Here is a 21801-nt window from a genome sequence, read left to right on the forward strand (position 1 = left end):
TATCCAGAGTAGGCATTAGCGTAGGAATTTGGATTTGGTGGAGATTTGGAATTTGGAATTTGAGATTAGAGAGAGTAAGAACCTGCCATTATGCACAATTACCAAAACTTGTCCCAATAGATGGGAAAGACCAACAATAGACGAAGGTAGGAGTGATATTAATATTAACAAGGAACTAGCCACAGCCACTTATCTACTTACATCAGTACCGCAATTGCAGGGTTGCTTTCTATTTATGTGGTTTTTATTAGCATTATCTTTTTTTTTGTTTTTATTTTTACGATTACTATGATTACTATACCTGGCTGCACACTATGTTCCACTTTACTTCTCGCTCAAACGCTAATATCTTTTCCCCCTGCTCCTGTTGCTTCAACACTTTTCTTGGCTGTATTTCAAGTTAGATACTAAACTAGGGTTTATAATCGTTACATTCAATTTTAGTCGCAGTATTCACAACACTTCATGCTTCTCTGTGTAAGCTACATGCACACCGATTTGACTATCACAATCATCTTTCGCTCGCTGCTAGTTTGCGCTGCTGCTGCTGTTTCATACATCCGGGTTTGCAACGCACTCTCCCCGCATGCCGGCTACGCCATACGGGGCACCATTCGGTCGGCCCTATCCATCACGCGCAATCTAATGATCTGCTCATGTCCTCCAAGCAAGCTCTACCTGTTCGTCAGGTGTCAGTCGAAGAATATACACGGAGTGTTAATGCCGCCACGAGCAGGGAAACGGAACGCTCCCGATAGGCTGTCTATCAGCAAGGACGCGTACAAACGCGGAGCAATGGTGTGCCGCGTCTAGCCTGCTGCTGGAATAATAGCTAGCCGAGCTTACAGGGAAATACTTCAGGGAAATATTTTTGGAATACGTTTCTAGCCATCTTTTGCGCCTTTTCCTCCTCCTCCTCCTCCTCCTCCGCAAGCTTTTCGGGACAGGAAGAAGGGCGCGCACAGTAATACTAAAAGAAGACCCCGAAAGGATTCCGCAAACAATCGCGGATCGTCGTCTCAATCGCGCAGAAAGGAAATTGCTCCAACCGTAGCTATATTATTGGTGATTTTCGACACCCCTGCACCATTCAAGCGTATCAGTTCAATGCCTCATTAATACACCTCGCTCTGCCGTTCGCTGCCTAGCTAGTTAATACATCCGTCCCTAGAAGTACTGCTCCCGTTAAACCGGCGCCGGCGCAATCGCTCTAACTTCCTTTGACGGCTCAACACCGCAGTTGAACTAGTTCCTACTACCCTGTCAACGTGCCAAACCGTACGATTCAGCACCCTACTCCCGCTCCCCCACCTCTGCCTCCCACGCAAAACCCTTACTACTCCCCTAAAACTTAACATCGATCTGCCATGGCATGGGTTGTTTTGTTCGAAATTGTTCGAAGTTATCTTGCTACCTTCCGCACGGATGCGGACATTACACACTAGAGCGCATCTTAAGATATATATATATCTCCCTGACTTGGAGTAGAGTGAACGAATCTCAAGGAGGAGAAGAGGAAGAAACTATGAAAGGAAAGGCAATCATATGTAGATATAAAAGAAAGAGAGAGAGGGAAAGAGAGAGAGAGATAAAGAGAGCGCGAGAAACAGCAGTATGAAATGGCAGTACGTGATGAGACCGTTTTATTCATCCGACTCCAGTCAGTCTACGAGCTTATTACATCTAAATTACACTGCAGTATCGTACAATTATTATGCCGTATTACATCGCCCAACTCTTGCCCCAGTTTGGCAGGGGTTAGCAATCTGTCCCTCTTAGTAGTGTAAATCATCTCATCTGTATTTTTTTTTTCTTTCGGGGGATTTAATCTTTCCGGCTGTTGCTTCAGTTTTTTTCCTCGTTCGCTGCGCTAAACAACCGCTAGACAATTTCCCCACCAAAAAAAAAAAAACACCCCGGATGCAGGATGCGGATGAAGGGCCGGCGCGATACGTTGGAGCGCACCAGAGAGTGTATGTGACATACAGTTACGTGAAACGAACGAACGCATACATTAGAAAATTTTCCGTTTGCTTGAGTTTACATCACACTTACTTTACTTCACAAAACAGGCGAACCTCGCCGCATGCTACTACACATTTCTCTATACCGAGAGGCGGGTTCATCGTCTAGCGCTTGTGGCTCCTCGCGCGGCCATCGTTAGCTAAAGACTCTGTTATATTAAAAACAAAACAAAAAAAAAAACATTTCGAAACAAACGATCTCTCTCTCTCTCTCTCTGTCTCTTTCTTTCCTTCTATATCTCTTTCTTTCCCTCTCTCTCCATCTCTCTCTCTCTCTATTTCTATCTCTCTTCGGCTTTCTCGTGACAACATTTTCTAGGGCGTATATGGAAATATGGAGTTTAAGCTTACGTTAAAAAATAAATCATAAGAACAATCGGCGCTCTGGCTAATGTAGCGGAGCTGAACGAGAGGCTATACGCGTTGACCGTTTGGTATAGCGTGTACACATGTTTGTTTGTTTGTTTGTTTTCAGTTTTCTTTTTCTTCTTGTTTTCATATTCACTTCAGAATGATTAGTAGCGCAGCTGACCAACCGCGGTTCAGCTCATTACGTGTGTTCAACATCTAAATGCACAGTAGTGTAAGTATCGTGCTGCTTACTGACACTATTGAACCTGTGTGTACGGTGTGTGCCACCCGCACACACACATACACCCACACACACACACACACGCACATACAGTCAATGCAACGCTTCTGGATCGCTTGCTGCGTTTTTCGAATCTCCGGAAAGGGAAGTTACAATGTTCCGATTTAGCCCTGCGTGTTGCAAACGATCGGTTTTAACTATACAAAAAAACATTCTAAATGTTGCACAACATAACATATGAAAGAAAAAAAAAAACATTGGCAGGCTGAATAATTCATCTAAACGGTTGGCTAACGCTTCTTGAGCTGCGACACGCCACTGGAATTCTTGCATCCTCAAACGTGGCCGAACCATCGAAGGAAAGGATTGTTTGAGGTAGTTTTACTCAAAAATAAACAAATTGAATCCTTGCTGTTGCTTTTCTGCTTTTCTGTTCTTCGAATACAATTCTAATTCATTTTCTAATCATTCAACTCTAACCGCACGCGTGTTGCTTGTGTTGATACAGCCAGATAAGCCAAGATTTTTTTTTTCCAAGAAAATTTCCAAAATTTTCCAAGATTTTTTTTTCCAAGAAACGCATTTTACATGCGTTTAACTTTCTTTAGTTAAACTGGTTAAAGAAAAGATCATGCAGATTCCGTACAGTACCAAATCATCAGCTAAACGAACAAATTAAATAACCAAAAAAATCTGCTCTAGAAAAAAAATCCTGGCGAGAAACATCACAACATAGGATGTACCCAGGACAACAAAAAGGCGATTGTACGCCCTACCATAGAAACTAATACATCTTTCCTGCCCCACAGTTTGGTGCGATCCAGTTGCGCGACGCATCGATGCAGCTCGAGCTCTCTAGCTTGGACTAACGGGGGTTGTTGTCGTTGTTTTCTTCTTGTTTTGTTTATCTTTTCTGTTTTTTTTTTCTCTTGTTGGTTTGAGACACCGAAAATGAAGTGTAAATGTACTCCTATCTATCCCTCAGGCTCTGTAATACGCAAACAAACACACCTAACCGCGTGTGTGCGTGCGTGCGTGTGTGTGTTTGTTTCTTACGTTTCGTTTTCTTTTTCTTTCTTTTTTTCTTCTTCTTTTGAGATCGTCGACTAGACCAATAGTAACCTAGATATAGTCTGCAGTAATGCTTCTTCCTCGCGTGCGCTGGAACAGTCGCTCACTGTGCACTTTCGCCCTTTTACCTGCCTCTTCCTCCCTTGCTATGAAGTGAGGAGGGTGGTTTTTAATTTCTTTGCCTACCGCCTATTCCCTACTCTGCCGACCGACCGACATCGCGCCATCGGTGAGACGCGTGTAACTCGCTGCTAAAACAATTTAAAATAAAACATACTGATGAAATAGATTGCGCGCGTAGCTGAACGATGTGACGAGCTGTTTCGTTCTAACTTCCAACTAAATCCCGTCTAACTTGACGACACACATGAACCTAGCTGGAGCTGGCATTCGAAGGAAAGAGGCAGAAGGGGTGCGAACGTAAACGGTCTCCCTCTTCTTCCCGCCCGGAAGGCGATTCTCGATTTGGTCGTGGCCGAGGTCGTGGACCAGCGTCTACAGTGGAGCTTCGGAGCTGTTGGATCGCGGTACCTCTGCACTTGTGCTGCGTCGCGCAGTTCCCGCCGGACGCGCGTTAATGATTGTGTAATGCTAACGATACTAATCACGCGATGGTAAACAGCATCATCCTTCATCTGCATGTTTCTCCCACCCCCAACCACCTACCAGCTGGTGCCATTGCCCGAGCACGGTTGCACATCGAGCGTCGGCGGGAACGAGAGAAGAAGGAATCTCTGCAAAAAAAGAGAAACAAAAACAAATAAAATCGACGAACGTATTACTGTACTGGCCTGTCTTTCCAAGGGTAACACTTACGGTAGTTTGCAGCCCGCCGGCACTGCTGCCGAGCTGAAGGTCTCCGCCCGAGACGGGCGGGTAGACGGCCCCACCGCCGCACGGTACCTCGGTGGGCATGGTCGATGACGGTGGTGGCTGAAGGTGGTATTGCGCGTGCAGCAACAACCCATTGCTACCACCGCCACCGCCACCGCCCCCTCCGCCCGCACCAGCCGAGGGTGGATGGTGCGCGGGCTGCTGGGGACGCTGCAGCAGCCCAAGGTGTCCGCCAGCGCCACCGACATCGCAACCGGTCGTGCTGTTGATGACGCCATCGCTCCCATTACTTCGTAGCACCGTCGGGGATGTCTGGTGCGGCGGCGGTCGCGTTGGGCTCACGATCACGCCCGGCGTGTTGCTCACGATCACGTTGGACGACACGGGGCACGGGTGGAGCTTGCCGTGGGTGGTCGATGTGTGCTCGCCACCGTTCCGCAGCACGCTCCGCCCGGGGGAGCGAACCGGCGAGGCAGCGAGCGTCGACGAGGAGCTGGCGGCGGCAAGCGCCTCGGACAGCACCACCACCGTCCCCTCGTCGGTAGCAGTCGGGCTGGGGGTGGCGATGGTGGCGGTACTGGGGCCGGTGTTGCCGCTCGGCGCCGCCTCGACCGCAGGAATGTCGCGCGTGTGCGTCTCGTTGCCGAAGATTAGCCGGAGCCGCTTCATCGGCAGCCCGATACCGCTGTTCCCGATGCCCTCGCTGGGCGGGGCCGTGGCGGCGGCACTGCTCACCGTGTCGCCGTACATTGCACCGCCACCGGTCGCTGAGGGATTCATCAGGTGCGGCCACCGGATGTTCGGGCGACCCATCTCGTACCAGTCGTCCCGGCCGCCGCCGCCGCCGCCACCGGTCGCTTCCGTGCGCATCCCGCTCAGTGCGGTCGGCTGCAGTATCACAGACTGATGAGTTTGATGATGATGGGGATGGTGGTGCTGGTGGTGATGGTGGTGATGCGGATGCGAGTAGCTGTTTTGATGCGCTGGGAGCACAGGAGGTGGTGGTGGTGGTGGAGGCGGAGGAGGATGTGCGCGCTGGTGTGAGGCAGCCGGTGGCAGCTCGTGCGTCACCGTGGAAGAGCTGGCAGGGGGTGGTGGTGGTGGTGGTGGTGCTGCTGCTACTGCTGCTCCTGCAGCAACTACCACACTGCTCTCCCCCTGTCCACCGACCTTTTCGTCATGCAGCGCTGCCGGTGCTGCTGGTGCCGCGTAGGTGGCGTAATACTTTGATTTCAGCTGTTCGTTCGCGCCATGCCGCTGCTCCGCCGCGCACACCGTTTCGTACAGCAGCTGCTGCTGGCGGCGCTGCCGCTTCGCCTCCTTGCGCAGCCGGCGCGCTTCCTTGGACGCTTTGTGGCGCTTTTTCCGCTTCTGCGACACCAAGCTGCTGCAGCTGCTGCTGTACGACGTCAGGTCTTCGTCGTCCTCCTCGCCCACCTCCTCATCCTCTTCCTCCCCCTGCCCGCCATTGTCGTCCTTCGGGAGGGCAAGGAACGGGGGCGGCGGTTCGGTGCCGGCCGGCGAGCCGTCCCGCCGCCGGCCCTTCGCTTTGCCGCCGTGCGTGGTGCTGCTGCTTGCCGACGAGTCGTACGTGAGGGAGCGGCGGGCCGGCAAACCGCCGCCGCGACACCTCCCGTACGGACGGTCCGGCGCTCCCTCCGCCTCCTCCTCCTCGTCGTCGTGCTCGCGCAAACCCTCCATGCGCAGTATCTCGTACTCGCGCCGAAACGCACCCGGGCTGCCCCCGTTGTCCGCATCGCTCATGCTGTTGCCCGACTCGATGATTTCGTCTATCACCGGGCTGCGCTTCATGCGCAGCGTCAGCTTCAGCCGGCGCTCCGGCGTCCTCATCAGCGGTTCGCCCGCCGGCAGCGTGGAGGAGGACGCGGTGGACGACGGCGACCGCTTGGCACTGCTGCTGCTGCTGCTGCTGCTCGTCGCCTCACCGTCCTTGGCCGACGAGGTGGAGGAACTGATCGCCATGCTGCTGATGCTGCTGGACGCGTGCTGCTGTGTCGCCGCCTGCTCCCGGTGCCGAAACGTGCCGCTTCGCTGTTGCTGCTGCTGCTGCTGCTGCTGCTGCTGCTGCTGCTGTTGCTGCTGCTGTTGCTGCTGCTGCTGTTGCTTGCCACACTGCAGTATCTTCGCCAGTATGATGTCGTCCTCGTCGTCCTCGTCCGAAACGGTCGTCACGGGCGTTCTGCCGTGCTCCGCTTCGTCCCCCCGACCGTGCGTCGTGCTGCCGACCGAGGTGGACTGCCCGTCGTCCCGCCGGCTGCCCTTGCGCGCCCCAGCTGCGTCCGGGCGACTGTGGGACGTAAATTTGGACTGCGCCAAGGACACGCCGCCCGTGCGCCACTGCTGCCGCAACCGGTCCCGGTGCTCCTCCTCGTCCTCCGCCTCCTCGTCCTCCTCCTCTCCGCCGGTGGTGGTCGAGACGGGTTTCATGCGCAGCTTCAGCTTCAGCCGATGCTGATTCGTCGCGGCGGCGTGCGTCGCCTTGTGGCGAGCGGACGACACCGACGACACGGACGACACGGACGACGCGGACGAGCTGGAGGAGGATGACGCGGACGAGCTGGACAGGACGATTACGCCGGGGCTGCCGCCGTCGGGGCCGGCTCCGTCCCGCGGCAGAAAGGTGCTGGCCGAGCTGCTGCTGGTGGGCAGGTTGCTGTTGCTGCTGCCGCTTCTGTTGCCATTTTTTGCCGGATGTTGCCATATTACGTCGTCCTCCTCGTCCTCCTCGTCGTCGTCCTCCTCCTCGTCGTCCTCCTCGTCCTCTTGCCCTTCATCACCGTGCTGGTCTTGCTCGCCGAAATCGTACCTTCTCCTTTCGCTGGCCTGCCCGCCCACCTGCCTTCCGTTGAGCGTGACCTCCCGGGCACCGCGCGTCCGCTTTGTCGGCGAGAGCTGCTTGCGGGTACGATTGCTGGCAGTGGCGGTGGTGGTGATGGAACGGGCGACCGGCGGCCCCACTTCCTCCTGCTGCAGCCGTTTCAGCAGCGCACCCTTCTCCTCTACACGGTGCTCTTCCTCATCCTCCTCCCCCTCCTCGTCGTCGTCCTCGTCGTCGTGCTCTTCCTCGTCGTCGGCCGCACCCTCCCGGGGGGGCTCCTTTTTCCGCCCGTAGCGCGCCACCTGCAGCTTCTGCTTGCGCCGGCTGCCTCTGTTCCACTCTTGCGCCCGCTCGGCGTGCGGTTCGTCGCCCGGCTGCGCCGTGGTCGTAGTGACGGTCGATAGCCTTCTACCAGGCCTCCCGGCACACGTGCCGCCGTTCAGCGTCCCGGGCGGCGGTTCGGCGGAGGTGCCCCGGGACGGGGGCTTCGGGGCCTCGTGGTCCTCCAGCAGGCGCAGCATACCGCGCGTGACCCGTGGACTTATTTCCTCCATCTCGCTGCTGCCGGCGGCAGCGGCCATCGCCGACGATTCGGCATTTCCCATCGCCGTTGGGGGGCCATGGCCCGAGCGCAACGACATGCAGCGGGTCATGATGCGGGGTGGCGCGCTGTCCGCTGCGCTACTGCCCCCACCGGGCCGCTTGGCCGAAGCGACACCCGGATGCTGCTCGTCCGGTGTCTGTTCGCGGGGCCGTTTGCGGCTCGTCGCCGCCGCCGCCGCTGCCTGGGCGGGGTTGTTGCGCAGCGCGTAGTACCCGTTGTGCGCGGGCGGCGCACCGTCCAGCGCGTCGTCGTGGAACGTGTAGATGCTGCGGCTGCTGCTCGTGTACATGCTGGCGCGCCGCTTGCGCCCGAAGGGCAGGGGCGCGTCCGTGCCCGACTGCACGCTGCTGCTGCCGTTGCTGCACTCGTCGTCGATGACGATGATCTCGTCGGCCGGATCCTTCGAGCGGGCCCGGCCCTTCCCCGGCGCTACGGAGGCAGCCCGCTGCCGCTGCCCGTGCTCCGCCGGTTCCTTTTTCCGCTTGCGTTTGGTTTCGTGCTGCTGCTGCTGTCGACGGTCCGTGGATTGCGGCTTGCGCTCGGTCGACACGCTCGACAGCTCCGTGCTGGCGCTGCTGTAGCTGCTGTACCGTCGGCGGGGATTGCTCTTGCCCGGCGGTGCCACCTTCCCATTCGCCCCCTCGTGCGCGCTGCTGTCTCGCTTCTTTTCCTGCGCTTTCGCACCTTCCTCGGGCTTGCTGGCGGCGGCGGCGGAGCCGCCTGGCACTATCAGTGGCTTTGTGCTGCCGCAGGTCGACGACCGGGTCGCTCGCTTCATCTGTGCTTCGCTCTTCTCCGTCACCTTCTTGCTGCCAGGCGCCTCGTCCTCGCCCGCCGTGTCGGCACTGTGCTGAGCGGGTGCAGCGGTCCCCGCTGGCACACGACCACCCGCACCACCACCACCACCACCACCACCAGCGACCGGTGGCAGCGCCGGTGCCAGCGTGGTCGCATTCGTGCAGTACGGTTTTTGCTGCGCGAGCAGCATCTCCGCATCGTACTTGGTCATGCCCTTGTCGCGCAGCTCGCGCACCGTCAGCAGGCTGAGGGCGGAGGGCGGCTCCTTCCCAATCGCGGTCACCGCCTTCGGGCCCCCCTCGCCCCCGCCCGCCCCATTGTTGCGCTTGTTTTTCATCCGGTTCAGCCGATTGTCCGTCTCGCGCAGCCGGTACCGCACGCCACCGTTGGCGGTGCCGACGACGCCCACCACCACACCGCCGCTCGGCCCGTTCACACCGCCCCCCACCAGACAAGGATCGTAGCGGGGACGGGCGCCCGTCCCGTTCACATCGCTTCCTGCGCCGGTCCCAACCACGCCGCACCCAGCGTCGCCCGCGCTGCCGCCCACTCCCGCCCCGTTGTACAGGGCGGAGCTGCCGCCCTCCTCCAGCAGGCGGGCGCGCGCCGCGAACGCGCCCGTCCCGCGCCGCTCGCACGTTTCGCACTCGCAGTAGCAGTTGTTGTCGCCGAAAAAGTCCTCGCCGTAGAAGCAGGTGATCTCCTCGCCCACCTCGATGTCGCGCAGCACCTTCACGCAGGCGGTGTCGCGCCCGGTCGCCACGAACTTGCAGTTCGCCCGGCAGTCGTGGTTGATGTAGGCGGCCGGGCCCAGCCACAGCTGGGCGCAGTTCTTCCGGCAGCTGTACATCACGGAAAAGTCGTTCCGGCCCGGGTAGAGCAGGTCGGCCTCCTCGCGCTCCGTCAGCTCGGCGATGCACCCGACCAGGCACTCGATCTTTTCGTTCTTCATCCAGCGGCGGGTGGAGCAGATTTTGGCACCTTTCTGGCCCTCGAGCGAGTAGCGGTAGCACGCCTCGATCACGAAGCCGGAATGCTGATCAAACACCCTTAGGTAGCGATAGATCTGAAAAAAAAAAACAAAAAGCAAAAATAAATAAATTGAAAATGCACACTTGCTCCCCGCAATGCGCCCCACAGCACTTACGTGTGCTTCCAGCCGCTTCAGGGCCAGCTTGTTCTTGTTCAGCACGGAACGCGGCATCCAGTTGCCGTTCATCAGCTGCTGGTAGCACTTGCCGTAGTTTTGCGTCCGTATAAACTCCTCGATGATGTTCTTGATCTCGTCCTTGTTCGCCTTGAGCGGCCGGTACTTGAGGCTCATCTTGTGCGTCTGGAAGCCGAGTATGGTGTCGAGCACCAGCCCGGTGGCGAGATCGTCGTTGTCGGACAGCTCCTTCGGCGTCATGCCCGTGCCCGGGCTGGCGACCTGGGCCAGCTTGTGCAGGTGCTGGCTGCTGCTTCGGGCCTGGGCCTGCTGTCCGCCGGCGGCACTGCCCGATGCGTGCCCGGACGACGCTACCACCATTTTCGCGCTGCTGCTGCTGCTGCTGCTGGTGATACCTGTACCGTCGTCACAGGACGACGCTTCGGTCGCACCCCCTCCGCCCCCTCCTCCTCCTCCCCCTCCTCCACCTCCAGCGGGTCGTGTGGGTGGCGGTGGTGGTGGTAGTGGTGGCGGGTTGATGACGGCGCAACAGGATGATGCCGCTGTTACGCAGCCACCCGCAGCCGACTGTGCTGCTGCTGTTGTTGCTGGTGCGGGGCTTGCTGCTGCTGCTGCTGCTCGGGATGGCGAGGACGATGACGACGACGACGACGGTTTCGCCTTCGTATCTGCTCCAGCGTGGTGCCGCTGCTGCTTCCTGCTGCTGGACGGACCGGCAATCCTAGCGGCACGACGCTGCCCGCCAACGCCCGTCACTGCCGTGCGCCGCCGGTGCAGTTGCGCTGCCGTCCGCCGCCTGCTCGCCGCTGCCGTCCGCCGCCTGCCCGACGCGCTGCGTGCACCACCGTCGTCGTCGGTTTGCTCTGCCGCAGCCGCCACCACTGACCGTTTTGCTGTCGGCACCGGCGCTGCAGCGAGTGCCCTGTGTGTTCGTGTGCGAGCGCGTCCGAACCGGCAGTGAGCGGAAGGGTGGGGTTGTTGGTTATTTCCGCTGGCAGATTTGGCTGCTGGCAACCGGCACCGCGGAGGCTCGTTCGAGCGTGTCGGGGGGCAATCGGTACACGGGAGGCACACACGCGTCCGGAGGCTCGGTTTGGCTGCCTACGACGATGTTCTGAGCAACATTTGCGTAACTACTGTCGTTTCCTTTGCCTAAAACGAGAAGAAAGAAAGGATTGGTGAAATGTCGTTGATTCTTTTGGTTGCAATGCAATTGCAAAACAAAAACAAACGAAAAACAATTTTGGCCAAACGGGACAAGTTTTGCAAACAGAAATTCGATTAAAATGGCGATCACTATTTACGAGCTTGCGAGCATAACCATTGCCTCCTCTTAAACAGCCATTCTTACATTTTATATCCCCTTGCTACTAACGGTGCCAAAGAGTTTCCAATTGGTTTTTATGCTCCACAATGCTCTAGCTGCTCAAGACGCAATTTCCATATCTCGTCCGATTTTCCGTCATCACATTGCCTCGCGCCGTGCTAGAACGCACCCATTTGGAGCCATAAAACCAAACCCGAGGGTTATAGTTTGGTGTTTTTTTTTATGGCATTTTCCGCTAGATTAAGTTCACATGGCTCGCAGTGCCTTCTGTGCGTGGATGGGGGGATGGCATGGCACATGCGAACAGCGCGAAGCTTAACACATAAAACTGCAATCAACTAAACGGCTGCGTGCATCAACACCGAAACCAATGCCGAAGATGCAGCGACATTCTGCCTTTGTGCTGGAGAGGAAAATTCCACCCGGAAGCAATTGCTTTAGCAGGCAGCGTGTCTGCAAGTTCCTCGCGAGAGGGGGGGGGGGGGAATGCCAGAGCGAGAAAGAAGCCCCAGCCCGCTCTACAATACAGGGCAATACTCAAAAAGAAAAACCGCTGCTGAGCACACCACACCAGATGAAATGGTCCCGCTTACATATTAAAAACTACTCTATTTGATCAGATGGCAGCGGGCACAGAGGGGGGGGGGGGGGGGTGTTGGTTGAGCCTTGAGACAGTGGCGTGGACAGTCAGTTGGCGTTTGCATTAATCAATATAAAATAGATATAATAAAATGCGCGCTTCAATCCCCCCCGCAGCTCTGCACAATGTTTTCCAATTCGATCCAGCCTGTGCGGCGGCGCAGAGAGGGAGAGGTTGAGGGTGTCAAGGGTGTTGTTACCAAAACAACGCATCGATGCATGCGATCGCTTTTGTTATACTCCGCTCGCTCATTTTAGAAAATGGAAAATGCAACGAAACTGTTCGAGTACTCGAGCACAGGTGGTAAACGCACTCTCGTCTGCTCGCAACACAGGTGAAGGAATGTCAGCGTTTTAATTACGGTTCATCGAGCACATAGTCAACGGTGCGTCGCACCGACACACACACACACAGACACACTACATCCCCCAAACAGTGTATAACAGTTTGCGTGTAAAAGCAGGGGTTGCTTGACGGTTTTTTTTTAAAAGACAAAGACATGACATTATTACAATTTGACCAGATTTGAAATAAATGTGATTTTTTTTGGATTTAAAGTATTGATTTCGTTCACCACATTAAAGGGAGAGCTAAACGGCCGAAGCCGTTTCTAGTGAATAAGTAAAAATAAATATTGTTTTAACTTGTTGACAAGACATGGCGAATGACGGTACCATACAGGGGTTTCCAAGTCACTTTCGAAAGTGCACATCATGAATTCACCACCTCCAAGATGTATTTCAACAGCTGTCAAATGGTGTACTTGCATCATCTATAAAATATCAGTTCTTACGCATGATTTTCAACACACCACAAAGAGCTGTCAAACACAATCTAGCTTGAGACGTGTTGAAAATCATGCGGAAGAACCGAAACGTTATTGTGATGCAAATACAACATTTTACAGCTGTTGAAAAACATCTCGCAATCAATGAAAAATGTTGTAGACATTGCAACTTGACTTCGGAGAACCCTGTAAATGTCCCTATGGCAATCAAACAAAGCTTCATGTAACTAAGCAAGAAGCAGGCAAGAAAGTTGCCCGAAAAATGTCAAGATGACAGATCCAGCGACTCCTGCCCAAACGACTTGTATTCGATGTCGTGTTTGGTTTGTTTCGCAAAGAGTCTTGTCTTGCGGCCTGTGTGCATCGTTATATTTTCTTCTCCGTTCATCACCCCCAACCAAATGCATCGCATACCAGCGTGTATGTGTGTGTGTGTGCTCCATAGATCAAGATTTGTACCAGAGCTTCACACCCCGCTTACGGCTTTGTGTGTTCGTAAAATCCACTCCCTCTCCCCTCTCTCACTCTCGCTTCTGTGTACTTCGATCGCTCGTCTCTCTCTCTCGGTAGGCCCCCTTCTAATATCTTTCTTTGTTTCAATCTGCCTGATGCTGATGCTGCATCCAAAACAAGAAGTTTAGAGGAGGAAGTGGTTAAGCGTTGTAGAGTGAAAGAGGGCGGCGATCTAGACCGATCTAGGGCCTCTTCTCTCGCTCTTTCTCCCACCCACCCGGGCCCTTGTTTCTAGATGATTTTAACACCTTCCTGAACCAGACGCATTACATTACAAAAGCACATACACACACACATACAGACAGACGGTGGGCTGCTGCATTATGCGCAACCAGTGCCGTGTGGTATGTGTGTGTGTGTGTGTGTGTGTGTGTGTGTTACATCGGTGTGGAAAGTTCGCATCTACGTCGCAGGTGCGGGAGGAGTGGGTGGTGGTAGTGGTAGAGCGCACGGAAAAGCCACTCTGCCAGATGGTGCAGGCTGGATAGCTGACTGAGGGGGGAGAGGGGGAGATGTAGCAGCACCACCACCACCCCTTCCCCTTTGCCTGAATGAGCCAATGTATACATGTAGGCGCAGCGGGTGCATTCACATGGTGCGTTTGATGGTCGGTGTGGGTGGGTGGCTGGGTGGCCCCCCTTGAGGGACGGGGGTTGATGGCCCCATGCTTCATTGACTATTGATGCGAATTGCAATGCTGCAGCGAACAGTTGGGGAGGAGGGGTGGTAGGCGACCTGATGGTTGAAAGCTTTCAAAATCAACCCACTCCCCCACCACACTAACACTAACACCGCAATTGCATAGTGTGGTATTGGGGAGGTTAGGACATTGTGCACACACACACACAAACTCGTGTTGCCACAAGTGTAAGAAAGTGTGTGTGTGTGTGTGTGTGTGTGTGTGTGTGTGTGTGTGTGTGCGTTCAAAGAAGAGTCGTTCGAGACGGAAAAGTACACCCTCCTTCTTCTTCCTACTCCTCCTGCCCCTTTACCCTATCTTTTGTTATGGGGGGGGGGGGTCTTTAAGGTGAAAAATTCGCCAAAACCACATTCACGCAACTTCTTCACACTCATTCCATTATCAAGCAATCGCGCACGTGTGTGTGTGTGTGTGTGTGTGTGTGATACGAGTGCACCACTACACGAAGATGGTTATTGTGGTAAGCTGCATCCACAGCGTACACCGCTTCTTCTACTTGTTCCACTTTTCCATGAAGGTGCGGGTTTATCTTTCCAGTTTTTGCTGCAGACGGTTGATTGATTTACTGATTGTTAGATCGTTTTAATTGGTTGATTGTCTGCACACACACATACCCGGACAAGGGTAGCACGACGGACGCACGTACACGCACACACAACCAAAAAAGAAAACTATTGCGATACGCATACAGGCGCGCGCGCGCACACACACGCACGAAAGCCTTTGGGTGGAGACAAGAGAAAGGAAGCAGGGTAGGAGGGACGGAGGGCGGGGGGGGAATGGGAAGGGCGTGCAGAAAATGATGAGAATTGCATCAAACATCGAAGGACCGTCGCAAAATGCACTCGTCACGTGTAAATGTATGTGTGCGCTAGTGTGTTTGGCTTTGTATGTGTGTGTGTGTGTGTGTGTTGATTCACCTTCCTGCAACAGCACCTCTTTTCACGTCTTGATTTTCCACTACCGATACACGCACGTACGCACACGCACACCACTACGCCGTTATTCGTCCAAAAAACTCGACTCTCCCCCCCCAACGGATCGCTGCAGCTAAAATTTACTACACTTTCGCACACACACGCACACTACTGTCTTTGCTTTGGTTTCACCATATTACCTTTCGGTCGAGCTGATATTTTTTACGGCCCCCGTGTAAAGCACACAAACAAATTGTTTCAGTCGAGCAAAAACGGCTTCTTCGATTGTACATAAATGGATATACGACACACACACACACACACACACGTACACCATAAAAGCCACCCTTCCCACACACCGATACACCACGTACACACGCGCGAACAAAACCACGGGACCACCAAATACAGCTTCCTATTGGCAAAATTTAGAACACATCACTGGTGCGGGCTTTGATGGTACATGGCAAGAGCGAGAGATAGCGATCGATAAGCGGCTGTCTGCCATCTCGGGCAAAAAAGTCTCTCGGACCCCGACCGATCTGTGTGCGGAGAATTGTCAAAAAGAAACGAACGTACGAACGGACACAGACACGGGCGGCTCACTAACGGCCAGCAGCTTCAGCTGTGAGTGAGAACAGGGAGCGAATGAGAGCGAGAAGAGAAAGAGAGAGAGAGAGAGAACGATAACGAGCGAAAGAGAGCGCGAACGCAGGGAAGCTAGAACGGAATTCGACACATATGGACGATGCATGGATTTCGACGGCAGCGCACGAACGGATTGATTTTTATCGCTGGAAAAGTGGGAACAATTTCCACGCTGCTGTTGATCGTGTAATATGGCGATTGTATATTACGCTACGTAGAAACAGGGAGAAACTGAGCACTGACAACTCGCACACGATGCGGCAAACATTCGGGAAAAGCGTTTGTACAACATTTTATTCCAGCCCGGTTACCAAGCAAAACAAAACAAAAAAATAACACATTACCACGAAACGTTGTTAATTGCACAGAAAACATGCAAGCCGCACACACACAGTCACATAAACAAGAAATAGCGAAGGCTTCTAAGTGCAAGGCGGCTCCCCCATTAATTCATCCATATTCCGAGCAAACGCAGGAGAGGCAAAACCACCAAGAAGGGAAGAAAGGGACGAGAAGCGACCGATTGGTGCTTTCTCTCCCTTGTCCATTTAAATGCCGTCCTAGACGTCTTGTGGAAATGTCAGAGCAGGAGTGAAAGAGAGAGAGAGATAAAGAAGGAGAGCGAAAGAGTGAGAACACCGTCTGTCTGTCGCGTTGATAGCCGCCGGTTTTAGCAAATATGTGTATGTGTGTGTGTATGTGTGTGTGTTTCGTGAATCGATTGCGAGAAATTCATTTGTGCCATTTTTCCCACTGCTGCCTCCTTCCTCTCTTGCTTCACACTCCTTCAATCGTACACACACACATACGCACATATACAAAGCTACACCACAAAAACCATTTATGCGACATTGGTCGGCATGAAATTGCACCGCACACTCAAGAAGAGACGAAAAAAAAAACAGTCAGAGACAGGGCGGCTGCCTCTATATTCATAAGCGGCTCACTTTTGTGCTCACTTTTCTCCGAACGGAGACGAAACTGGGAATACGCCGGCGCTGCTCAATTGTCACTGCCGTCTGCCTTCCCGTCTGCTGATAGTACGCGTGTATGTGTGCGTGCTGGGGCTAGGGCGGCTACGTGCTCCACTCGCTCTCTTCCACACAGTGTAGCTATCCCGCTCACTCCCTCTTTCTTTCTCACAGCCGCTCTATTTCGGGTGTGCTGATGCGTGCAGTTTTAGTTAAGTTTTCTTTGCACACCTTTAAAATATCAAAGCAAAAACGCTGACAAAGCGCGAGAAAGAGAGACAGGCATCGGAGGAAAACTGTACAGAAAACGAAACCCAATCGTTCTATCCCATATGTATTATGTGTGTGTGTGCACACAATTTTTGCACGCACGCATTTATTTTACCTTTCTTTGCGAAGAAATTCCTCACGCACAATACAACAAAACAGGGGGGGAGAAACACCAACAACACAAACGACAGAACAACACAGTAGTGCGTTTATAACGACGCATCGAATCAGTCTTTTCGTTTCGCCAGCGGTCTCGTCATTCTACGTTTTGATTTGTTTTTTTTTCTTTCTTTTTGCCTGATTTTCTCGTCTCGAACTGTTTCCCTTTTAGCGTTTTTTTTTTCTCGATTTAGCTGCTCTACTAGCCACCTTAATAACTAGCCGCGTACTGTGAGCCCTCTAAACGCAGCTTCTGCTTGCCGGGCGTACGCACACACACTGTGGCGTGCCGTAGCGAACGATAAGTGCCCCGTTCCTTGTGCCACACACTGGTGTGCCGTAGCCGTTTTTGCCTCCACAGTACCGATAGTGAGGAAGCAAGAGAGCGAGAGGCCATACACACACACACACACACACACACACACACACACACACACACACAAAACGTGAGAGATCCTCACCGACAGCGTTTTCTCGCTCTTTCTCGCCCGTCGTTCTGATTCGGTTTCGCCGTTCTAGCTTTTTATTGTTCAAAGAGAGTGGAAAAGAAAGAGAGCAAAGCAAGCAAAGAGTGTGAAAACAACAAGCTAGAGCAGGTAAGAGCGATCGTAATACGTTTCGCTTTCTCCTTTGTTACGATTGCTGTGCGTTGTCTTCTTCTAGACGTTCTTCTTTTCCTTCTTTTTGATGCTCTCTCGCACTCTCTCTGCCTAAAGGCCAACAACTGGTATTTTTCTCGCTGCTCATTTAAGATTCCTTCTATAAAATTATTCTTGACTGCTTAAAAGGCAGTTTAGCTCATATAAAGCCATCTTCGACTTTAGTTACCAATATTGAAAGTGTGTTGATGTTTCAATGTGTGCTACAATCAATATACGACACATACATACACAATGTATCGTGCATGTATCGTAAAAATCGACTGTTTGCTTAGCGAGCCCAAAATTATTCCACTGTGTGAGATTTGCTTACCACACCAGCGCACACACTCACACACATGTATACACATACACACAAACACACTTAAGGCACAGGCGTTTTACCAACTTAGCTTTCCAACATGGCTGCTTCGAGAAAAGCAACACAAAACCATCCCATACGCATCTAACGCACACACACACACACCAACACGCACATACATATACATGCACACGGTGGTCACCCAGCCCCATCCAGACGTAGGCTCGCGCTCTACGCATTTCTTACACACCAGCAAAAACCGCACCAAACAAACGAACACTACGCCATCTTGGCTTCCCCCCCCCCCCTCTCCCCCTTTTCCTTGATCACACTCCGTTATTTCCCCCCACACAGCCCTTCAACCAAGACTATATTACTCCCTCTTCTTCGTGGTTTTCCTCTCCTTGCCATCACAATTCGTCTCGTTTGGGCTAGGGCCACCCTCTTCCTCTCTTTCTCTAACTCTTTCTCGCTCGGTACGTAGGAAAGCTTGCGAATACTTACGAATATTGGAGCGGCAGCGAAAAGGAAGCCATTATTGGATTTTTGTTGTTGATGCTGTTGCTGCTGCTGCAAAAAAAAAACCACACTCGACGGCAATTGCGATCAGTTGAGACAGTTTGGTGGGTTTTTGGATTGAAGAGCTTCTGCCAGGGGGTTTTTTTTTATCTCGGGGTCGCTCTCTTCCGCCTTACCCCTTTGCCGTTTCACGCTGTGTCAGTTTGGTATCTTGTTCTTTTATTTTTTTTCTTGATACGCTTCTCCTAGCCCGTTCTACCGTTTTCTTTCGCTTTTCCGATAGGCCTTCACCACCACCACAGGTTGTACGGTACTGGTACTGGTGCTGGGGCACCCTTACGCATTCGATTGTAGCACTGCGAGACTGCGCTTGCCGTGCGAAGCGAACGAAAATACAGGTACAGAACTTCTGTGTCCTCTCTCTTTACTACCACCACACAAACAACACCGTCGACTGACTGCGCACACTGGGAGCTAGGGGGCTCGCAGCGCGATTCTGTCATCGGATACGGCTCTGATACAGTGGCGTTTACACGTGCGGCAACGGACCAACCGTGTGTATGCGAGCCAAGGTGGATTTAAAAATATCAGATGGTGGACTCTAGTGCATTTTGACAATTCGTCACTTGACGTAAGGTCCCCAGGATTCAAACTTTGTTTACATTTATTAAATTTGTTCATATAATTTATTTACCCCATTTTTTCGATTAAATATTCTTTAAAAATATATTTTGGACTTCGCGAGTTCTTATGTAACATTAAAACATGGATTAAAGTGTGTTATTTTGTGTTATTCCGTGAATTTATTCTATAATTCATTGTGTTTTCGACATTTTTGATGATAAAAATTAAGAAACCATTATTTTTTCAATTTTCACATTAATTCCTCATTATCTACGAGCCGCATGGACAATTTACGTGAGATTAGAACTCTTACTCACATGATTTTAAATTTCGTGCATAAACAAATCATCAAATCTTTTGTTAATATGTCTCATATTTTCTATAAAACCAATAGACACACAAAAATGCACATAATAACGAAGAAATCTGTTCTATTTGCTAAGCTCTGTGTGCGGAAACCAATAGTTAACGGTTCTAAAATGACGTAAAGTCCCTCAACTATGGCGACCCCCCAAAGGCCCTTATCCACCACCTTATATTTTTAATCCACCTTGATGCGAGCATCGCACGCACAACACCGAACAAGGTGTATGTATTTAGAAGATTGAGTTTTAACGCTTCTGCTGGCCGGCATTGTGGGAGATATCTGCCAATCCCAGTATATAAATATCAACACCCCATCAAATATCATCAAACATCCACGGCCAAACGCGTTTTAACACGGTTGCCTGTCCAGTTCTAGCAAAGAAATGTCATTTGATTGCTCTACCGCGGAAACGAAAAAATGCTGATGGTGGATATCCCTGAGAAACTGTTCTACTGTTCTACGCAAAAATTTCGTCCATGTAAATTTCGTCTGATAAAATCGCATCAGCGTTGCCACCACCCTAAGGGCTCATATACACGAATCCCGTTTCCCCGGGCGCAGAAACGCGTATAACAGTTCCTCAGAAATACCCAGCATGACCATTTCTAAGAGCATTCACGGCAGCACGTTTGAATGACATTTATTTTCTAGGGTTGTATTGTTAGACGCGTTTCAGCAGGCGCGGAAACGCGCTTTATGTATTTGAGGTCTAATAATCCTATGAATAAAATATATAATTTATCTACTGTCGTATAGATGTGGTGTTGTTGGTTGGAGCATCGTGCCATCTCCACATCAGGAGCAATTGTTCCAGCAAGGAATAATTAGGTGCGTGGCCATCATTATGAGGAGTGACAAAATAATTAAAATTGCGTTAACTTAGTCAAAATTGCATTTCGACTGCAAAAAAATGCACGCGTTGGTGTACGCTTTTTAACAAACGTAAGGTTTATCTTTTTTACCAACTTTATCAACTTTATTTCCTGGCTGTTCCGGGTGATAAAACATACAAAAAAGGTGAAAAAGGTCCCGTTTTGAAACACTTGTTAGTATTTGTTCACTCTCGTGGACACGCACCTATTGCAAGAAAATATTCTGTATGTTTATTATTGTCAATTAAATCAAATGCAGATTTGGCTTATGTCATATGTCAGAGTGACCAGAAATGCCTACATGTCTGTAGCAATTTCGATTTGCAATAAGACTATGCAGCGATTTTTTGAATTTATCCTGCGTCTGTCAACAATTTGCGAAACGTTATGCATCAGATGGGGTTTACGAGAAGAATTGATAATGGCTGATTTATTCATTTGAGTGTTGCTAAGTAAACATCCACGTGTGCCGAATGTCACTTTTTTCATCCAAAATTCAATTGAAATTGGTTTTATTTGTAATTGTATTGACAAATTAGGAAGCAAATTTCTCGGGATTTTTGATTGAATTTAGTACTTTTACACTTTTTATCATTCATTTAATACGATTCGTACAGAAAATTCTGATTCGTCTGGATTTTAAGAGTTTTTTTGAAAGAGGAAAAATGTAATGTTTACTCCATTGGACAAATCTTGAAGTTAATTGTATTGATTTAACATTTGGTCGGTCAAATTTAGAAAATCGCGTATCCACAAATCTGATAATGAGGCCCATCACGGTTATAGTTAGTTTTTTGTATGGAGTTTGAGGCTGAAATCATGTAAACACTCCATACAAAACCACACACAAAACTAGCCTGCAATTTTCAGTCTAGATTATTCTAGCCTCAAAGCTAGAATTAGATTCGAGTACCTGCTCGAAAAAATGGCAAAACAAGGTGGTGTTTACATTTATCCCAAGGTGCATGAAAGAGATCTGGTGATGGAATCCAGAATCAAAGTGTCTGTAGTCCATGTGGTCTCATAGCATGTTTTTTATAACTAAATTTGAATATCACTTTTTGACAGCATGTGTGAAACTTTTTGTTCAAACTAGCTTTCTGGAGGCTTGACGAATACACAAGTCACCGAATACACAGTCAGTCTATTCCCAAGTTACCCGGTTCGTGTATTTCGAGAGTAGACTATATAATACCGATAAAATGTATGTTTTCATACCTCCCGAAACAAACTGGTCACTCTGGAGCCATGTCCAATTGCGTGCTATTGTTGACGTTATTCACATAGCTGTTGCTATGTGACATATTTTCAAATCGCATCGTTTGACTGTCTATAGACATGTGCACGTGCGTAGTAGTTACAAGCAATGGAGCAAAGACTCCAATGAAGAGCAGTTTTTAGAGGATCCATGCGACCCAAACGCACATGGTAAATAGATCATGAGATGAACCCAAAGAATAAGGGGAACCAACCAACAAATCGTGTAAAAACCCTGTAAACTGAATCTTGAAAGAATCCGTTTAGCAGACGGTAAACAACTGATACATTTTTCAAACAGCAAAAAGCTAATGGATCCATCAGTTAGGGGGTGCATAGC

The 21801-nt window shown here is 51.3% G+C and overlaps 1 protein-coding gene across 4 annotated transcripts; it reads right to left on the reverse strand.

The window, feature by feature from the left end:
• Positions 1 to 222: 222 nt before the first annotated feature.
• LOC120956120 (histone-lysine N-methyltransferase Suv4-20) lies at positions 223 to 18821 on the reverse strand. Of its 4 annotated transcripts, none has more exons than XM_049608140.1 (4): positions 18327 to 18821; positions 9910 to 11082; positions 4504 to 9828; positions 223 to 4421 (listed from the first exon to the last, which is right to left on the reverse strand). In XM_049608140.1, the coding sequence occupies exons 2-4, from the start codon at positions 10288 to 10290 to the stop codon at positions 4350 to 4352; spliced, it is 5778 nt and encodes a 1925-aa protein (XP_049464097.1). In that variant the 5' UTR covers positions 10291 to 11082; positions 18327 to 18821; the 3' UTR covers positions 223 to 4349. The 4 variants fall into 4 exon arrangements, with proteins under 4 accessions (XP_049464097.1, XP_049464103.1, XP_049464102.1 ...); XM_049608146.1 differs by lacking the exon at positions 18327 to 18821 and adding an exon at positions 16819 to 18127; XM_049608145.1 differs by lacking the exon at positions 18327 to 18821 and adding an exon at positions 15015 to 16770.
• Between the last annotated feature and the right edge of the window lie 2980 nt (positions 18822 to 21801).

Source organism: Anopheles coluzzii, chromosome X (assembly GCF_943734685.1).
Source record: "Anopheles coluzzii chromosome X, AcolN3, whole genome shotgun sequence".
Taxonomy (NCBI): Eukaryota; Metazoa; Arthropoda; class Insecta; order Diptera; family Culicidae; genus Anopheles; species Anopheles coluzzii.

Coding starts and splice junctions, on each gene's coding strand:
- LOC120956120 (XM_049608140.1), bottom strand. CDS start 10,290: ATGGTGGTAGCGTCGTCCGGGCACGCATCGGGCAGTGCCGCCGGCGGA. Junction 9,829..9,909: donor TGAAGCGGCTGGAAGCACAC/GTAAGTGCTGTG, acceptor TTTTTTTTTCAG/ATCTATCGCTACCTAAGGGT. Junction 4,422..4,503: donor CCGGCGGGCTGCAAACTACC/GTAAGTGTTACC, acceptor CTTTTTTTGCAG/AGATTCCTTCTTCTCTCGTT.